This window comes from Rosa chinensis, chromosome 2 (genome assembly GCF_002994745.2).
Source record: "Rosa chinensis cultivar Old Blush chromosome 2, RchiOBHm-V2, whole genome shotgun sequence".
Classification (NCBI taxonomy): domain Eukaryota; kingdom Viridiplantae; phylum Streptophyta; class Magnoliopsida; order Rosales; family Rosaceae; genus Rosa; species Rosa chinensis.
The window spans coordinates 68,451,960-68,471,299 of NC_037089.1; the positions used below are offsets into that span (position 1 = coordinate 68,451,960).

The 19,340-nt window shown below is 39.0% G+C and overlaps 1 protein-coding gene and 2 long non-coding RNA genes across 5 annotated transcripts; 1 reads left to right on the top strand and 2 right to left on the bottom strand.

Annotated features, from left to right (window-relative positions):
* Positions 1-401: 401 nt before the first annotated feature.
* Positions 402-3,235, top strand: LOC112188768 (wall-associated receptor kinase-like 1). Its single transcript, XM_024327973.2, has 3 exons — positions 402-1,441; positions 1,580-1,723; positions 1,877-3,235. The coding sequence occupies exons 1-3, from the start codon at positions 535-537 to the stop codon at positions 3,085-3,087; spliced, it is 2,262 nt and encodes a 753-aa protein (XP_024183741.2). The 5' UTR covers positions 402-534; the 3' UTR covers positions 3,088-3,235.
* A 342-nt stretch (positions 3,236-3,577) lies between these two features.
* LOC112189669 lies at positions 3,578-4,353 on the bottom strand. The gene is made up of 2 exons (XR_002932038.2): positions 3,937-4,353; positions 3,578-3,829 (listed from the first exon to the last, which is right to left on the bottom strand). It is a non-coding gene; the product is annotated as an uncharacterized LOC112189669 (long non-coding RNA).
* Positions 4,354-5,167: 814 nt separating this feature from the next.
* Positions 5,168-8,197, bottom strand: LOC112189668. Of its 3 annotated transcripts, none has more exons than XR_002932033.2 (9): positions 8,133-8,197; positions 7,872-7,999; positions 7,597-7,670; positions 7,397-7,491; positions 6,903-6,975; positions 6,612-6,698; positions 6,047-6,171; positions 5,550-5,596; positions 5,168-5,229 (listed from the first exon to the last, which is right to left on the bottom strand). It is a non-coding gene; the product is annotated as an uncharacterized LOC112189668 (long non-coding RNA). The 3 variants fall into 3 exon arrangements; XR_002932034.2 differs by having other exon boundaries at positions 7,872-7,993; positions 8,133-8,168; XR_002932037.2 differs by lacking the exons at positions 5,168-5,229; positions 5,550-5,596; positions 6,047-6,171 and adding an exon at positions 6,378-6,514.
* Between the last annotated feature and the right edge of the window lie 11,143 nt (positions 8,198-19,340).

The following is a 19,340-nucleotide window of genomic DNA, read 5'->3' on the forward strand; positions in this document are numbered from 1 at the left end:
CAGACAAATATGAACTAATCGAGTCAATCAATTGTAGGTTATAATTTTCCACAACGTACATGACTGGCCTTAATAAGAACAATCGAGTCAATCAATTGTAGGTTATAATTTTCCACAACGTATATGACCGGGCGTAATAAGAACAGACAAATATGGACTGATCGAGTCAGTCAATTGTAGGGTAATCAGATCAGTTAGAAAAGAGGATGGCATGCAGACAAGTACTTTTCAAAAGAAAACTTTCATAAACTAATAGAATAATCAATAATAATGAAGCCAACTGTATGCATTAATCTTGCGTCAGTCAATTATAGAGTAATCAGACCGGTCAAAATATTAGAAACTTCACCCTATTTGCTTTCAAAATGTACAATAAGAACCATTTGTACAGCACCTTTACTTTCATACTAGTCTAATTCTAAACAAGTGAGACTTGAGAATTAGTCGCTAATTTCATCATTTCCAAGATTCCTTGTATGAATAGGTAGGGAATAAGAGGGAGAAGATATCAAGGAGCAATTGAGGAGAAGCAAAATGGAGGTCCAGTTGCTCCTACTTGAGATTACTCTCATGACCTTGTTGTCTTTGAGCTGTAGTGCAATACTTGGCGTAGCATCATCACCCTCGTTAGCAAAGCGTGATTGTCAATCCCGTTGTGGAGGCATAGAAATCCCATATCCTTTTGGGATTGGACCGAATTGTCACCTGCTGAAGAACGACAGTTTTTACGACAAATATACCCGTCTGTTCCAAATATTGTGTGACAACTCCACCAACCCTCCCAAACCTTTCTTGAACCTTACCGACGGTCGACGGGAGATTCTGGAGATATCTCTTGCGGGCACATTAAAAATAAAAAATCCTATCACCTTCTCCGATTGCCCTAGCAAGCCAAACCGCAGCCGGATACCCAACCTAAGTCCAACCCCTTTCTGGTTCTCCGATAGGAACATGTTCACTGCAGTGAGTTGCGGGAGGCTTGCATCTCTGACGTACCTTGGAGGTGGAGCGACAGAAATGGCTGTCTGTTTGTCTATTTGCGATTACAGCAGCATATTAGTAAATAATAGCTGCCGTGGTATCAACTGTTGTCAGACACCCCTTCCTTTTAACATTGGTGCAAACTTCACTACTAGTTTTGGACCGTTGATAATAAATGGTACAAATGGTACCAGTGGAAGAACTATATTAAATGGTACCAGTGGAAGAACTTGTAAATATGCATTCCTCGTAGACCCAGAGTGGTTTACGTCAAATTCAACAAATATTTATGACATTGCTGAGCTGGACGACGTCCCCGTAGTGCTAAATTGGAGGATTCTTGGAGGAATAGATAATTCTACCAAGGATAACGTGAACAGGAATTGCGAATCTGCTGCTGGTCCATGTTCCTGCTTAGAGGGCTATCAAGGAAACCCCTATCTTCGTGGTGGATGTCAAGGTAAGCTTCTACAACCCTTATTTGTGGATACACTAAATAAGCTCATTTTTAAACATTGTCGATATAGCTATAATTTTTTTAATTGATATTCAGTCCAGCTTTCAATTTGGTAATTCATCGTTATCAATTCAATTTTAGATATCAATGAATGCGAGGATCCAAATCGCCCTAATATATGTGGTTCCGACAAGATTTGTTCCAATTTTAATGGGACCTTTGTGTGCTACACCCCACTGTCCCCGCAACCTCGGCCATTGCAGCCGATTAAACTGGGCATTATAGGTTTGCCTCTACATTCTCTAAATCCTAAATTCATACCCCTTTTGATTACTAACAGGTCTATGTTTAGGGAAAAAAAAAAAGTTATATGAAACAAATACTTGTTAGCTTCTTGATCAAGTTACTACATTATTTTAATTTTATTGAGCAATTCAGTTCTCTGCAGTGTCTTTGGACTGTTGTTTCATATCATTGGCGCATGGTGGTTGCACAAAGTCATAAAGAAAAGGAAAAACATTAAGCGAAAGCAAAAGTTTTTTAGACAGAATGGTGGTTTGTTGTTGGAGCAACAATTATCTTCTGGCGAAGTCAATGTTGAGAAGATTAAGCTGTTTAATGCAAAGGAGTTAGAGAAAGCCACAGACCGATTTAATGTACACAGAATTCTTGGTCAAGGAGGCCAAGGTACTGTTTATAAAGGAATGTTGACAGATGGAAGAAATGTTGCTGTCAAGAAGTCAAAAGCAGTAGATGGAGGAGAAGTGAGTCAATTCATTAATGAGATTGTCATTCTTTCACAAATTAACCACAGGAATGTGGTTAAACTCTTGGGATGTTGTTTAGAGAGCGAAGTTCCCCTATTGGTCTATGAATTTTTACCCAACGGAACCCTTTCTCAATACATTCACAGCCGTGATGAGGATTTTCCTCTCACTTGGGAAATGCGATTACGAGTTGGTACCGAAGTTGCTGGAGCCCTTTCCTACTTACATTCATCTGCTTCAATGCCCATTTACCATCGAGACATTAAGTCTTCAAACATACTCTTGGATGATAAATATAGAGCAAAAGTTGCAGACTTTGGGACATCAAGAACTGTTTCCATTGACAAAACACATCTTACCATGACACATGTAAACGGAACATTTGGTTATTTGGACCCTGAGTACTTCCAGTCTAGCCAATTTACAGACAAGAGCGACGTTTACAGCTTCGGAGTAGTCCTTGCCGAACTCTTGACTGGACAAAAACCAGTTTCTGTAACAAGATCGCAGGAAGGGAAACAAGATGGGAGAAGCCTAGCAACACATTTTATTGTGTCCATGGAGGAGAGTTGTTTGTTTGATATTCTTGATGCTGAAGTTATGAAGGGAGGTAAGAAAGAAGAGATAGTGGCGGTTGCTAATCTTGCAAAACGTTGCTTGAATATGAAAGGAAAGAAGCGTCCAGCTATGAAAGAAATAGCAGTTAAGTTGGAGGAAATTCTAATGTCAAGTAAATCTTCTGATGTCAAACACATTGCAAAGGTTGAACATGTCCAGACGGAAATAGCCGAGGTTTGGGATGTTTCTACATCAACAGGCTCTCATATGGACACCGGTTCTTCATTAGATGGACAACCACTGCTGTCTTTCAAGTCTCGCTGAAAATTGTTTGTGAAATTCCGTTGTCTGCTTTTGGAACAATTAGTATTTTTGTAAAATTGTTTGTGATATTCCATTGTCTGTTTTTGGAACAATTAGTGTTTCTGTAAACTATCACCTTATATGTGTGTAAATTGTGATGCAGTTCACTGCATATACTACTAAAAAAAATTGCTTTTGCGACGCCTATTTTGCGACAGCAAATTGGGCTTTTGCGACGGAAAAAACTTTTCGCGACGGAAAATTGAGCCTTTTGCGACGGAAATGTTGGCGTTGCAATAGGTGGCATCACAAAATCCATTTGCGACGGTAAAATGCCGTTGCAAAAAGTATTTACGACGGAAAACTGTTGCCGTCGCAATGGTTAAACTATTTGCGACGGGTACTTTGCCGTCGCAAAATGATATTTCATTTAAAAAAAAAATGGGGTGAATTGGTTGCGACGGATACTTTGCCGTCGCAAAAGAATATTTCATTTTTAAAAAAAATGGTGTGAAATGCACAACAAAGCTAGTACCATCTATAGCAATTATTATGAACCGAAAAATATCAAATTACAATATGAAACCCATCATCTATAACCAAGCAGCAATCAAGAGTAAGCCAAAACAAACGCACTGCAGCACCTTCACTTCTAAAAGATGGCCAGACTATCAACCACAGCTGCTGCCTAAGCATACTTTCAAATTTATATTAGGATCCACACCAGAACACTTTTAGCTGGAGCAGCCCCATTCTAATCCTCCTGCATAATATGTATATATCAACTTTCAAATACAAGAAAATGGAAGTAAATGTTTGCATATACAACACGTCCTTATCTGACAACCTACACCAATCAAGCAAACGTACTTATTAAGAGTAGCCTCTGCACTTTCAACGGTAACTTTATCATCAGTGGTATCATGGTGAGGAAGACCAAGGTCAAAGTACTTAATGTCCAAATCCAAAAAGGAGAGAATAAGCTGCAGATGTAACACGATGAGAAGAGAAAACATGAGTGATCAAAATCTTGACCAGAAAATCTAAACTAGAAAAAAGAATATATTATAACACACACATATTGATGGAGAAATAAGAGTTAGATCAACACACCGTCATCTCATCTCCTGTAACACATACCAAAAGACTCATAGTATGAGAAAAAGGAATGTAAAATCTCTTCAACCCATGTAAGTACAATGTGTATTAAGTCTGCAAGTGTGCCAATCTTACTGTATTGGAGAGCACACCATCATTTACCACATAACTAGTCATGAATCCCGCGTGATGCTGTGGATTTATTTTCTACCTCATTTTTATGTGTAAAGCAGCTATTCGAAAAATGATGGGTAAGAACGGGGCAGCACTAAGATTAAGTAGGAATATAGAGAGCCTGCATTGTTGAACTCAAGCTAGGGAACAGAACATACAGACCCAACAAAAGGATTAGTTAGTTTCATTGAAATTTAACTCGATGAAAATTAATAGATATCAACATATCAGCTGAATGGAATCCAAAAAAACAAAAATGAGTTTAATATGTAACTGGTTTGACAAAAAGCCATCAGATAATTAGTAAACAGACATATAAACTCAATGAACAAGGAAATACTTAGATTCTGAAGGAATAGAGAAAGCTTGCATTGTTTAACTGGAGCCAGGGAATAGTTCATACAGACCCAACAAAAGCATTGATTAATTATGAAGCTTACCTTATATACACAATTTGAAAAGTCACTGCTTCTTCTGTAAATAGACAAAAATAAAAGTGTCACCGACTTGAAATGTTTACAACAATTAAGGTAGACTGCTCAATGCTTATTAAATTGAAGATGAATAGATACCTTCTTAGAGAGGCCAAGTATTCTTTTAAGGTTAAGTATTCAGACACCGGAAATTTTTTAGAAGTTGATGTTCCCCAGTACTTGAGTGCTGCCAAATCATATGCTCTTGCTACGGATTCTTCTTCACCATGAGCCCCTACATATACATTTTGTGTTAGATGATTCAAGATATGTTTATATGACAATTAAGTGGTTCTGAGCAGTATAGTTAGTAATTAAGTACTTACCCAGATAAACTTGCTTTCCCTTATTCCCTTATGTTGGATGCCAAGACCCTTTGTCCCATAAATGAACTTCATATCTCCCTGTCCGTCAATGCCTGCATTTCTTACCATTAGGCTTCTTCAACATTTAAACTTACTCGAAGAGTAAAAAAATAAAAATGTAACAAACTTGCTGACTCCACGAAATATGCATTCATAAATTTCAAATGAACAAAGCTTTTTTCTGCCCTTTATTCTTAGTTCAAGGTCAGACTTCTATAAATGAGAAAGGAGGATGCAATACAATCATAATAAATGTTATGTCGTTTTAAACTTGAGGGCTATTATTGGTGAAAGACCAAGAGAATAAGCTCAAGCAACCGTAAATAACACATTATTATATAATCAAAATAAGATTCAAGGAAAGCAGTATTACCCCAGTCCTCCATATTGCAATTCCTTTCTGTTCTCACAGACAACTATCTGCATATTAAGACATCCATCATCAGAAATCCAAAAACCCACAAACAAATTGGATAAAAGTGGACTAAGACCCCACTACAAAACTAAAATACTTGCAATGCCAAGAAGTGGACTAAGAAAATATAGAGGTTCCCCTTACAAGTATCTAGCAATTGGATATGTCCAACAATTCGACGCCTGCCTCCAATGCCAATACTAACTGCTTAGGTTCAAATAATATGGTAACCAGATAAATCTTTCAAAAGAGAATACAACATATGAATTAAGAAAGAAAAAGTGGCAATACATGCCATCTAATCATGGCTAATGCCTGGACAACAATTTTCAAAAAGCTGGCTTCTCTCCCTATACAAAGTTAGTAGTGCAGCAGAAAACCATAGAACTGAACAAATTAATCAGGCAAATGAGACTTCCATCAGTAATCAGTGAAGTTCATATTTGTAAACTAACCTGTGTGCATAAAAGTATGTACCGTTGCAATGCAATGGCATGGAAAAGCGGCTTCATTTCTACACTTCTGTTGATAAAATCATATCCAATATCATTGTAATTCACTGGAAAGGGAACCTTCAACCCTGCATAAAATAAAAGGGAAAACTAATATTAAACCTCATAGCAGGTAAAACTAGAAACATATAAACAAACATATGGCTATAAAAACCAATTTGTTACAGTATCAAACATATATAGGCAAATAGCCAAACATCTAAAACTTGTGTAACTCAGCCTACCTTCCAGGCTAAAACCTCTGGTGTCATCAACCTGAGATGAAGTACCTTTAGAACTGTTGTCCACTTCAGATATACGAGATGTTGTAGAAGTGTGTGAGGTATCCAAATTGCAGTGTCCCACATCTGGTAGCACAATTTGCTCCTCACTAACTGAAGGTATTCTTTGTAATAATGCAAATGCACTTCCCTGGTCACTTATCTTAGTTAACTCAACTATGATGCAGAAAATCCATAGGTTCAAGAATTAAAAAGAAAAAAGAAAAGAAAATAATAAAGAAAATCACCTGCCAGAAAGAGTAGCAACCATCAACTAACTTATTAGTCCTCCCCTGAAATCCACATTCCTTCCCTTGTCGAAATACCAACCAATCCTAATACAAGAAAAAAGTTAAATTTAAGAAATTACAGAGCATGTTCATAGAAACCATCACAAGAGGAATGCAACAGTGAAATTATACACAGCAGAGTAAAAACAAATTAAAAAAATTACTTGAACAGATTTTTATATCTATATGTATATTATACAGTTAGTTATTATCCAATCTGAACCACACAAAGAAAAGAAAAAATCTTACAATTAGTCTAGGCAAGTCCAAACAATTGACCTCATTGATCAGAATCATTGTTGCCAGCCCACAAAAGGTGTACCTGATGAAAATATTGTCAGATCTATGTAAATGCATTGCTACAGGAATCCACAATGGGCACACATGACAGGTGAGCAGATGGGGGAAGGAAGCCAAAATACATTTCTCTCAAAGGCCACAAAGATAATTCATAATTGACCTTAGTAAGTATTTCATTTTGCATATAGAATCTTCTCAACTAATTTTCCAAAGACTTGAAAAAAGGTAGAAGACAATTTGACATGTGAGTGAATGGAAGACAGGAAGCCAACAAGACATAGATATTCAACTTTGTCAGAGGATACCACCCTAAGAGTTTACAAAGATAATTCTATTAGTAAGTGTTTTTTCATGATAAGGTACATCTAATGTCGCATTATTACTTAGGAACAATAATGCTCAAGGGCTTTTAAACTAGTTCAAACAGAAGAACCATTACTAACCTTGTATAAGGCTCTGGCCTGCACGCTGCATTGATTGTGATGACTCTACTAAGTTAACTTTCTCCAAGGAATTCGGCCAGACTTCTCATAGTGCCCTACAACATTTGATTTACATTATATCAAAATCACATTACATATAAACAGTAATCCCAAATCTTCACGTCATTCACAATCAAAAGATAACCAGATGAACTTCTCACCAGAAAGCCAAACCCATGCCAGCACCAAAATCCAACACTTCAGCGGGTGAAAAACCCGGCAACCTTCTACAAACCTGTCAAACAACAACTACGCAAACACACTGCTGAACATCAAAGATCAAAACTTCATCAAACTCTCAATCGATACACACCCGAAAAGAACAATAATTTTGCACTCAATTAAAAGCCTGATACTAAAATCAATCTAAGCACTTCATTTCTAGCATACAAAAACACATTTATCAAATTCACAACATAAATCCTTGAATCCATACCTCCTTGAGTACTCTGTGACAAGCAGGCAAGACAACTGGCATTCTGGAGGATTGTATCGATGTCTAAGAGAAAGATATCCATCTATTTACTAAACATGAAGATTATCCAGGAGGATTGGCCACTAGTGCTCAAATTTGAAAGAAAGCCCAATTAGTTTCATATCAAAATTGAACTCCCAATCTAAATATTGACCTCTCATATACAATAAACTGTTTCTCTAGAATTAACGAGAGACAAATGGAAAGAACAATGGAATTTACCTTATAGATTCGTAAAGAAATTGATCTGTTGTGTCTGGGTAAAGGAGGAGCTGGTGTTACAGTTTACTTGGTGAAGGAGGAGCTGTTCTACTTAAAGGAGGAGCTCGTCGACCTCGGTGGAAGGTTCCGGTGCACGGAGCTCGTCACGTCGGCGGAGGAGCTCGTTGGTGTTGGCGGTAGGTTGTGGTGCAGACCTCGTCGAGCTCGTCGGTTCCAGTTCTAGGGCGAGAGAAAGAGAGAGAGAGAGAGAGAGAGAGAGAGAGAGAGAGAGGGGGGGTGATGTTTGGGAAAAAAAAGGGAAAAAGAACTAGGGCTGTTTGTTATTACGCAATTTGGCCAAAAAAAACAAAAGGAAAAAAAAAGGGAAAAATATTTGGGTTAGCGCCAAGAGCCCAAGAGTAATATGTGTTGCCACAGTTTTTTTTTTATATATATAAAGTACATATACAAATAAGCTTTGCGACGGCAAGAGTAAAAAGCGTCACAATTGAGTATAAAATTACGACGGCAGAGATTTTCCGTCGCAAATGATAAGGCTTAATCGCAACGGAACATTTTCCGTAGCGATAGGGTATCAATTGCGACGGCAACTGTTGCCGAAGTAAAAAGGGAAAGCAATTGCAATTTTTTTTAGTAGTGATAGCTTGTTTCTGTTATAATTGTTAAATTGTTCAATTTCTGTATGGTTCTAGTACAATTAATTCATGTTGAGCTGATATATATATATATATATATATATATATATATATATATACACACACGACTCGAGCTAGCTGGTGGCTGCATGATGCACTAATTAAGGAATCTTCAATTACCTGAGTAATGAAAACCAGGATAGAAAAGGGATCGACAGAAAAAAAAAATTTGAATAAATGTTGTAGGAGAATGGAATTGTGTATCTATTATTGATAATAGGAGCCCTTTAAATAGATAGTTACAAGGTACCCAAAAAGGTAATAGGATCTTATTACAATTAAATACCTAGAACACATTCTTATTACTACTCTAAACCCTAGTTTGTAGAGGCACACATTATGTCGATATCCTTCAACACTCCCCCTTTTGCCGCTCAAACTTGGTGATGACGCTTTGATTGTTGCCTCGTTAAAAACCTTGTCAGTTAACAAAAACCTTGTAGGACAAAAATAACCCTAGTCAAAGGACAAAAAGAGCACAACACGTCCTTCACTCTTCGAGATCGAACATGTAGACATCATGCCTCCCCCTGATGTCAATATCTCCCCCTGATTGCTACAATCATGGAGTTCGGATAACTTTCTCAATCCGATGCTCTTCACATGTTTCTTGAAGGTGGATTTTGGTAACGACTTAGTAAATAAGTCCGTTACATTATCCTCTTATCGGATTTGGTTCACTTCAGTCTTTAGAAGTACTTGTTGTCATTTTGATGGAGGGGAGGAGGAGCACGGAAGGTGGCATTTTTCCTTGTGGGGTCCGATCCCACACTTCCGTCATCTCTTTTCTCTGTAGGGATAGAACAAGCTCATATCAATCGAACCTCTCAAAATCGAAAGATTGTCTTTATACCAATCTAATGGCGTTGCGTTGGCGCGGGGCTATGTCTAGCCAACAAGTTCATGATAATTGAGGTGTCCGGTCTTGTATTGTGCTAAGTACAATAATGCGCCTATTGTACATAAGTGAGCACTTCTGCTATTAACACGTCTTCGTCATCATCCCTGGGACGAAATGGGTCACTTTTAGAGCCAAGACTATAGACGACCATGGGAGTGCATTTTTGACTTTATCAAAATGCCTAAGCATTTATTGACACGGTATACAAGTTCTGAATCTAGACAAAACCGTGTTCTCCCAAGGTCCTTCCTCTCAAACTCGAATTTCAGGTGTTTAGCGGTTTCCCTTAACTCTCAAGGGTTCCAATTATGTTTATCAACATAAACCGCGAAGATTGTAAATCCGGAACTTGTCATGGAAACGCGTGGGTATAGTTCATCATATCCCTTCCCAATCAAGTAGTCATTTTAGTGAGCATTTCAACCTTGTTGCAAATACGCTCTGTGGTCTAGAGCCACTTGACTTGGGTAAATGAAGTCCACAAGAACCTTCATTATATTCCTTATCTAGATCCTCATAGAGATACGTAGTGACCACATTCGTAAGCTGCATGTTCAGTTATTTGGAAACTACCAAACTGACAAGGTAGTGGAGTGCAATGACATCCATTATGAGAGAATATGTCTTCTTGTAGTTTTTCTAGGGCATTGTGAGAAACCTTGCGCCATAAGGCGAGATTACCATCTCTTTTTCTCATCACGCTATCTAACGAAGACCTATTAATGTCAATAGGTTTTATGTTAGGAGGTGTTGGCATCTCAGGCCCGAAATCCTTCCTCTTCGTTAGTGAATCCAATTCAACCTGGATCGCATCTTTCCATTTAGGCCAATTTTCTCTACGTTGGCATTCTTCAATGGAGTAAGGTTCGATGTCATTGGTCTCAATAATTCCATGTCCTCATGGACACTAGTGTAGTTCGTAGAGATCTCTATATTCTCAGGAATTGGTTCTAACATTGAGGCGTCCCCCAACGATGTCTCTTGGACATAATCACAATCCAAAATATTCTCATGAGACGGATTTTGAGTATCAATGATCAATAGATCAAGTTGTGCCAAACTCGCTCTCTTCTTAGGGCGAGAATCCATCGAACCTATGGGTCCTATGACGCCATTATGCCACCTTTGTGGTGTCACCATACCACCATCCATGGTAGTGGTGCAGTATCCATCTTCTCTGGGTGGCACCATGTCCTCTTGTGGGGACATCAATCCTTACAAGCATGTTTGCAGCAAGTATATGTGATCTCGTCACTTTTAGGGGATCAAGATGAGACATAGTGGGGACAAACCACGACATTTCCTGTCATTCCTGTTGAACATTGACGTTCTAATCTCCCCCTAACGACGAGAAGACTATCTCATCAAAGTGACAATTCACAAATCCAGCGAAATAGAGATCGTCTGTCAATGGTTCTACATAGCGAACTTATAGTTGGAGACTCATGTCCAACAAATATATATATATATATATATATATATATATATGCATTCGTTGCAATGACTCATGTTGCTGCGTTGTGGCGGCACAATTGGCACATGAACCGCACACTCAAATATGCATAAATACGAGATATTAGACTCGAACTCAGTCACTAGCTGTAACGCAAATAAAAGTTTAGTGGCTGCTATGAGTCGTAAACGAATTAGCATAGTTGCATGCGATATTGCATAACCCAAGCAGAAATATTGGTGCGCATTACCAATGTCCAGGCTACCATCGAAGTCGTTTAATGGTGGCTTTTCCGCGAGACCAATTGGGTGTGTACATGGGAATATGATACTTGATATCAATACCCAATGATATGCAATAGTCATCGAAAATTGTCGATGTAAACTCTCTTGCATTATCAAGTCAAATTGACTGAATGGGATGATCTGGGTAGTGAGCCCGTAGCCATATGTTATGTGCTAGTAGTGTAGTATACGCAGCATTACGAGTGGATAATGGCACAACACGTGACAAGCATGTTTGCGTATCAACCAACACCATAAAACATCTATACGGTCCGCAAGTTGGTTGATCAAATCCATAGAATTCCCTTAGATTCTTTGTAAGAATGGAATTATTTCCTCAATCTTCTTTGCATAGGATGGTCTCAATCCTAAATAACAGGCTTTACAGAACGAAACATGGGCTTTATAATCAACCAATGAGGCTTTTGGTTAAGCCATAATGTCACAATAGACTTGAGAAGTAGAGAGAGGAGTTTATGGCTTCAATGCCATATATTTGCAGCAGGGGGTAGGTGGCGCCGGCCATGTATGGCCGGTCTTTGCACAATCATGGCACCATGAGGCGCATGTGCAGCTCCTCGAACCAATTCTTGGTTCTTACTTTTCTTCGTTCTAAAAATGGATGTCCGTGTAAAGTCTTTAATACACGGATCATCATGTCAAAGCTTATATGTGTCAAAATCCCATAAGTCATCTCTCATGACATGGTTGGATTCAATAACTCAAATAGTGGTTGCACATAACCCACTAGAGCGACACATAAGTTTCTCTAATACTCATTTATGTCTGTAGTCATTAGAGGTAATGCAAAGGAACTCTGTCCATTCTCATAATGTGTTTCCACATGAAAATCATTGGCTCTTATATAATAAAGTTCGAATTAAGGTATCTCCAAGACATTAAGTAAAAGAATTGACACTTTATTAATAGCCAATGATTACATCAAAGTTTCCAAAATCTAATCCAAAATAAAATCAAAGTAAGACACATTGTAGTCACTCTATCCGTTTGGTAACTCCAATCAAATATGAACAGGAAAGTAGAGAGAGACGTTGGTGGAGCGAGGCTCTCTTAAGTACCAATAATCTCAATGACTTTTCTAGACATCACATTTTATTGGGTCCGCCACATAAGAAAGAGTTAATACAATTGTCATTAATTGACTAAGGCAAATTGCCATTACAAAAGTTCTTGGAAAAATAAAAGGACTAATCTAATCAAAGTCTGCTGCATCCTTATGCACTTTATCCTCAGTTTTGAAGTCCTCTATGGTAAGATTAATTGACATCTCCACCATCTTCTTCTTCTTCTGCAAGTTACACTTCTTGCTCTCTTAGGTCCCTGTATGCCCTATATCTTTCAGCTAGTTCCTCGCTTGCCTTGCATTACTTGAACCAATGCTCAATTGATCCACATCGATGACACTCATCATTGTGGTTGCCTCCCTTTAATTGAGGTGCACGTTGTGCACGTTGCGGGTGTTCCCTAGGAGGGTTGGTGCCACCACCACAACCCATGGTGCCACCATTACGGCTAGGAATACCACGACCCCCTCTCCCACGTGTGGCATTACCAGCACATGTATCCACACCAAACTTGCTGTTTCCTTCCTGATTAGGGCGGTTGTATGGGCCCATACGTCCCTCATGTCCCCCATTCTTAGTGTACCGCTTCTTGCGCCCTCCTTTGGGTGCATTATAATTCGCCTCATGAACAGGGTTTTAATAAGGAAATAACGCAAGAAATGTAGGGAAAAGCAAGTAAAATGTCGCATTAAAATGCTCATATCAAATTCCCCCACACTTAGCTTTTGCTAGTCCCTTAGCAAAATCACACTAAGACACACACTAAGACTCAACGAAAATTAAAGACTCTACAAAAACAATGACTCTATTGCCCTTCAACTTTTTGTCTCAGAAATCTCCTACTTTCACAACATCAAGATTAGCACTCAACCAAGAATCAATATGTAGATATTCAAGAGTTAATTAAAACATATAATCCACACATACACAAGTAGGACTTGGTTGTGACAATGGTGATGGTTTCTGTTAAGCATGCTTCGAACAAGTATGATTCATATCCTCACAAGGTATATCCACTCTTTCTTCTCTCAGAATTCAAGACAATGCTTAAAAGCTTATAATCACTCAATTATATGTGAGAGAAAATATTTTGAGGCAATCAAATAGCTCACATATATAAGAAACGAAAAGCACTTTGTGAATATAATTTTTTGAAAAGATCTCATGAATGATATCAACTACTTGCACGGATGGACCCAAGCCATAGGTTCAACTCTTGTAACTCATCTCCACAATTCAAAGGCTGTCCCATCTTAAGGATCAAGAATGTCTTATTAAGGGTTGTAATGGGGCCAAGGCTCAAGGTTTTAAGAAACGAAAGGTAAGGAATTTCACAAAGTGTCCTAAAAACCTAGCAGAGCTCATGTAGATGTAGAGACTTCTAGAAATCCACCAATGCATTGCAAAAACGTCACTTTCCCTAGAGGTAACATAAAAGGGCCTAATGTCTTCATGTTGGGCCCAATCTTCATTGTAAACTTCCCTTGAACTATAGTGGAATGGACAAAGGCCAAATTTTTCTGTAGTGGGCCTTCAATTCAAAACAAACTCCAAAATCACTAAGTATGGGGGACTAAAATCCATAAACATTTTTCTTTCTTTTCTTTTCTAGCCGTACACAATTTTTTCTTTTCTTTTCATTTTTCACGGCTTTCACATATTTTTTTTTTTCTTTATGGACAAGTCTACCCCCACACTTGAATTTTCACCTCTTCTCAATCTTCTTTCTCAATGCCAAATCCTCAAGTAAAGTCCCAAAATATAGCTCCGCTAAGTTTTTAGAACAAAGGGTAGGAGTGTAGCTATACTAAGGTTCAGGGTTAAGGATTTAAGGGTGATGAAAGAAAAGGCTTAATGTAAGCTCAAAGGGGTTTATCTAAGGGAGTCCCACGACGGGCACAAATAGGGACACATGCTTATTTAGCAATGGTGGTAATTCCTAGGTTGCCTCTATCCCTTCCAGAATCAGGGCCATATATTGACAAACGTCTCAACAAGCACAAGAGCGAATTCTAGCATTTTCTAGTCCATCAAACTTAATCTATGGCAAGCAATCAATCAAATGAAAGAATAATGAGATCATCAAAACATCGCCAAGAAATTAAGAATATGTTTTTCATTTATCACTCCAAGAAAAAGGGACATGGCTCAAATATCTCACATGGGCTTTTATGAATCAAAACTCATCCTAACATGCTCATATTCTGTACCAAGGTTACGAAATCCATATCCACTACACATGCATGCATTTTTTCATATATCTCAATTAACCAAAGAATACCATTTTAAAAATCATCTCAATTTTGTGATCTTCTTTTAATCATGATTTCAGAGATATAGAATCATCCTAGACAGTTGAAAGGGCATTCTAAGACTCAAAAACAAAAGTAACCAAAATTTTTTTAAAATTTTTGACATTTTTCAAATTTTTTTTTTTTTTTTTTTGTATTTTTCAATTTTTTTTGTATTTTTCAATATATGACTCAAGATAAAAGTGTAAATCCCTTCCCCCACACTTAAATATTGCATTGTCCTCAATGTAATCAAGAATAAGCATGCAATGAAACAAGTAAGCATATAGGGATGGAATTTAAGAAAATAACTACTAAAACAAAGGAAAATTGAAGAAGTAAAAGGGAAAGAGAAAGCAAATCTGAGTTGACGACTCCTCCACAGCTACTTCGGAATTGGGTTGCCTCCCAAGCAGCGCTTAATGTTTATAGTCTTTCAGCCTAGACTTGTACCTCCATTTAATCCTCAGGGTTAGGAACGTTCTGGAGGGGTACATCCTCCACTTCATGTTCCACAAATGCCTCATAGTAAGGCTTCAAGCGATGGCCATTCACCTTGAACTCGTTACCTGTTTGTTCACTCTTTATCTGCACAGCTCCATGGGGGAACACATGAGTAATAACAAAAGGCCCAATCCAACGAGAACGAAGTTTACCTGGGAAGAGTTTGAGACGGGAATGGAAGAGAAGAACTTTTTGGCCCATAACAAAAGTCTTCCTTCGAATCATTTTATCATGGAATGCCTTAGTCTTGTCCTTGTAAATCTTAGCACTTTCGAAGGCATCATTTCTAATCTCCTCTAATTCTTGCAATTGCAACTTCCTATGAAGCCCAGCTGCATCAATATCCATGTTGAACTGCTTCACAGCCCACCAAGCTTTGTGCTCTAACTCCACAGGTAAATGGCAAGGTTTGCCATAGACAATTCGATATGGTGACATACCTATGGGAGTTTTGTATGCAGTTCTGTAAGCCCACAAAGCATCCTCTAAACGCAAGGACCAGTCTTTCCTGTTAGGGTTCACAGTCTTCTCCAATATCCCCTTAATCTGACGGTTAGAGACCTCAGCCTGCCCACTAGTTTGGGGGTGATAAGGTGTAGAAACCTTATGTGTCACATCATATCTCTTCAAGAGAGCCTTAATCGTCCGATTGCCAAAGTGGGATCTACCATCACTAATGAGTACTCTAGGCATTCCAAACCTGCTAAAGATGTTAGACTTGATAAAATCTGCAACAACCTTAGAGTCATTAGTTCTAGTGGCCTTTGCTTCCACCCATTTGGAAACATAGTCCACTGCAAGTAAGATATATAGAAACCCAAAAGATGATGGGAAAGGTCCCATGAAATCTATACCCCAGACATCAAATATTTCAACAGTTATGATATTAGACAAAGGCATTTGATCTCTAGGACCTAGATTTCCTGTTCTTTGGCATTTATCACAAGTTAAACAATAGGCATGTGCATCCCTGAATAATGTTGGCCAATAGAACCCAGACTCTAGTACCTTAAATGCAGTCTTCTTAGACCCAAAATGACCCCCACATGCTTTAGAATGGCAAAAAGAAAGTATGGCATTATGTTCATGTTCAGGCACACATCTCCTAATCAGTTGATCAGAGCAATATTTCCATAGATAAGGTTCATCCCAAACATATTGCTTAACAGTTTTCTTAAGCCTGTTCACTTACCTGAAGTCCAAAGAGTTGCTCATCTGGAAACGTCTCCACTAGAGGGAGAGGGTCTTCTGCATGCACCAAACGACTCAAGTGGTCAGCTACCACGTTTTCACTACCCTTTTTGTCCTTGATTTCCACGTTAAATTCTTGCAAGAGTAGGATCCATCTAATGAGCCTTGGTTTCGCCTCCTTTTTGGTCATCAAGTATTTCAAAGCTGCATGGTCAGTATAGATAGTAACTTTGGTACCAAGCAAGTAAGAACGAAACTTTTCAAGGGCAAAGACAACTGCAAGGAGCTCTTTCTCTGTGGTGGAATAGTTCATCTGTGCATCATTTAGAGTCCTTGAGGCGTAGTAGATGGCATAGGGTCGTTTGTCCTTTCTTTGCCCCAAAACACCTCCAACTGCATAGTCAGAGGCATCACACATCAACTCAAAGGGCAAGGACCAATCTGGAGGTAACATGATGGGGGCAGACGTCAACAACTCCTTAAGCTTGTCAAAAGCGTCTTGACACTCCTTGTCAAAATGAAACGTCACATCCTTCTGGAGTAGTTGGCATAGAGGTCTCGAAATCTTGGAGAAGTCCTTGATAAACCTCCTATAAAAACCTGCATGGCCAAGGAAAGAACGAATCTCTCTCACAGAAGTGGGAGAGGGTAAGTGACGCACAGTATCCACCTTGGCTTTATCAACCTCTATACCCCTAGTAGAGACAATATGTCCTAGAACTATTCCTTGTTTAACCATAAAATGGCATTTTTCCCAATTAAGTACAAGGTTAGTTTCCATGCAACAGTTCAAAATTATCTCCAGATTATTAAGACAATTATCAAAATTCTTTCCAAAAACTGAAAAGTCATCCATGAATACCTCTATGATTTTCTCAATATAATCTGAAAAGATACTTACCATACACCTCTGAAAGGTACCTGGAGCGTTGCAAAGTCCAAAGGGCATACGTCGATAGGCAAACGTCCCAAAGGGGCAAGTGAAGGTTGTCTTCTCTTGATCTTCATTGGCTATGGCAATTTGATTGTAGCCTGAGTAGCCATCCAAGAAGCAGTAATAGTCATGTCCAGCTAGGCGCTCAAGCATCTGATCAATGAATGGAAGAGGAAAGTGATCTTTCCTTATGGTTGCATTGAGCCTCCTATAGTCAATGCATACTCTGTAGCCTGTGACTGTCCTTTGGGGCACCAGTTCATTCTCAGCATTTTTCACCACAGTTACCCCAGATTTCTTGGGCACGACCTGAACTGGTGAGACCCACTTGGAGTCTGAAATGGGGTAGATTACCCCACAATCAAGGAGTTTGATAACCTCCTTCTTCACAACTTCCATCATTGGAGGGTTGAGACGACGTTGAGCCTCTCTAGTGAATTTAGACCCCTCCTCTAGAAGTATCCTATGGACGCAAGTTGTAGGGCTTATTCCCTTGATGTCCGCCAATGTCCATCCTATGGCGGTCTTGTGTTGCTTCAGCATTTCCACTAACTTCTCTTCTTGTGGAGTTGTAAGTGCAGAGGACACGATCACTGGTAAGGTCTCCTTGTCTCCTAAGTAGACATACTTCAAATGGTTTGGAAGAGGTTTTAGCTCAAGTTCTGGAGCCTGAACCACTGAAGGTAAAGTCTTGTTAGCAGATAACTGAATGGACAAGGGAGAAATAGACTTACCTATATAGGGGGATGCCTCAAGGAATGAGACGTTCTCAATGATCTTTCTTTCACAAGTGTCCTTCAATTCCTCCTCTGAGATAGTGACGCCACCTTTTGTGTAACCTACTCCTTGTGCAAGTGTCGTGGCTAAGGTATCCTCGTTCATGACATCAAACATTTTCTGTGCAAGATCATCCAAAATGTCAAGAGAACAACAATCATTTACGTCAAGGGGATACCTCATGGCTTCAAAAATGTTGAAGCCTATAACATCACCATCAAACTCCATTGTGAGAGAGCCTGCATATACATCAATCTTCGTCCTAGCTGTCCTTAAGAAAGGACGTCCCAAAAGCAATGGAGTGGAACTCACAGGAGAGTCCTCCATTTCCAACACATAAAAATCAGCTGGGAAGATAAGATGGTTAACCTGTACAAGCACATCCTCCAACAAACCTCTAGGGTATGCATTGGATCTGTCAGCTAACTGAATTATAACATTATCAGATTTAAGTTCCCCTAGACCTAGGGTTTCATAAACAGAATAGGGCATAACATTAACAGATGCACCTAGGTCTAGCATGGCATTCTTAAATCTAGAGTTACCAATAGTACATGGAATAGTGAAGCTTCCAGGATCCTTACACTTTGGAGGAATTTTCCTCTGAATCAAGGCAGAGACATTCTCACTTACCTTTACCACCTCCTTTTCACGATTTACTCTCCTAGTAGTGCAAAGCTCTTTGAGGAACTTGGCATACTTAGGGACTTGCTTGATGGCCTCTAGGAGAGGTAAGTTCACTTGCACCTTCTTGAAAGTCTCCAAGATAGCTTGGTCACTTTCATCCTTCTTAGATTGGGCAAACCTGCGTGGGAAGGGCATGCAAGAAGAAGAAGGGTTAGCAATAACCAAATTTGATAAGTTAGAATTAGTACCTTTAATTTCCGGTTTTGCCTTAAATGGTGAGGACGCCTTGGTCTCTTCCTTGGACGTTGCAGGGTCCTTCTCATTACCCAACTTGGTGGGTTCTTGGTCTTCCTCAATCTCTATGCTCACTTGGGCCTTTTTGGGGTGATCCACAAATGGTCTTCCATTCCTTGTAGTCACCATTGATGCATTCTCCACATTACCCTTAGGGTTGGGTATTGTATTA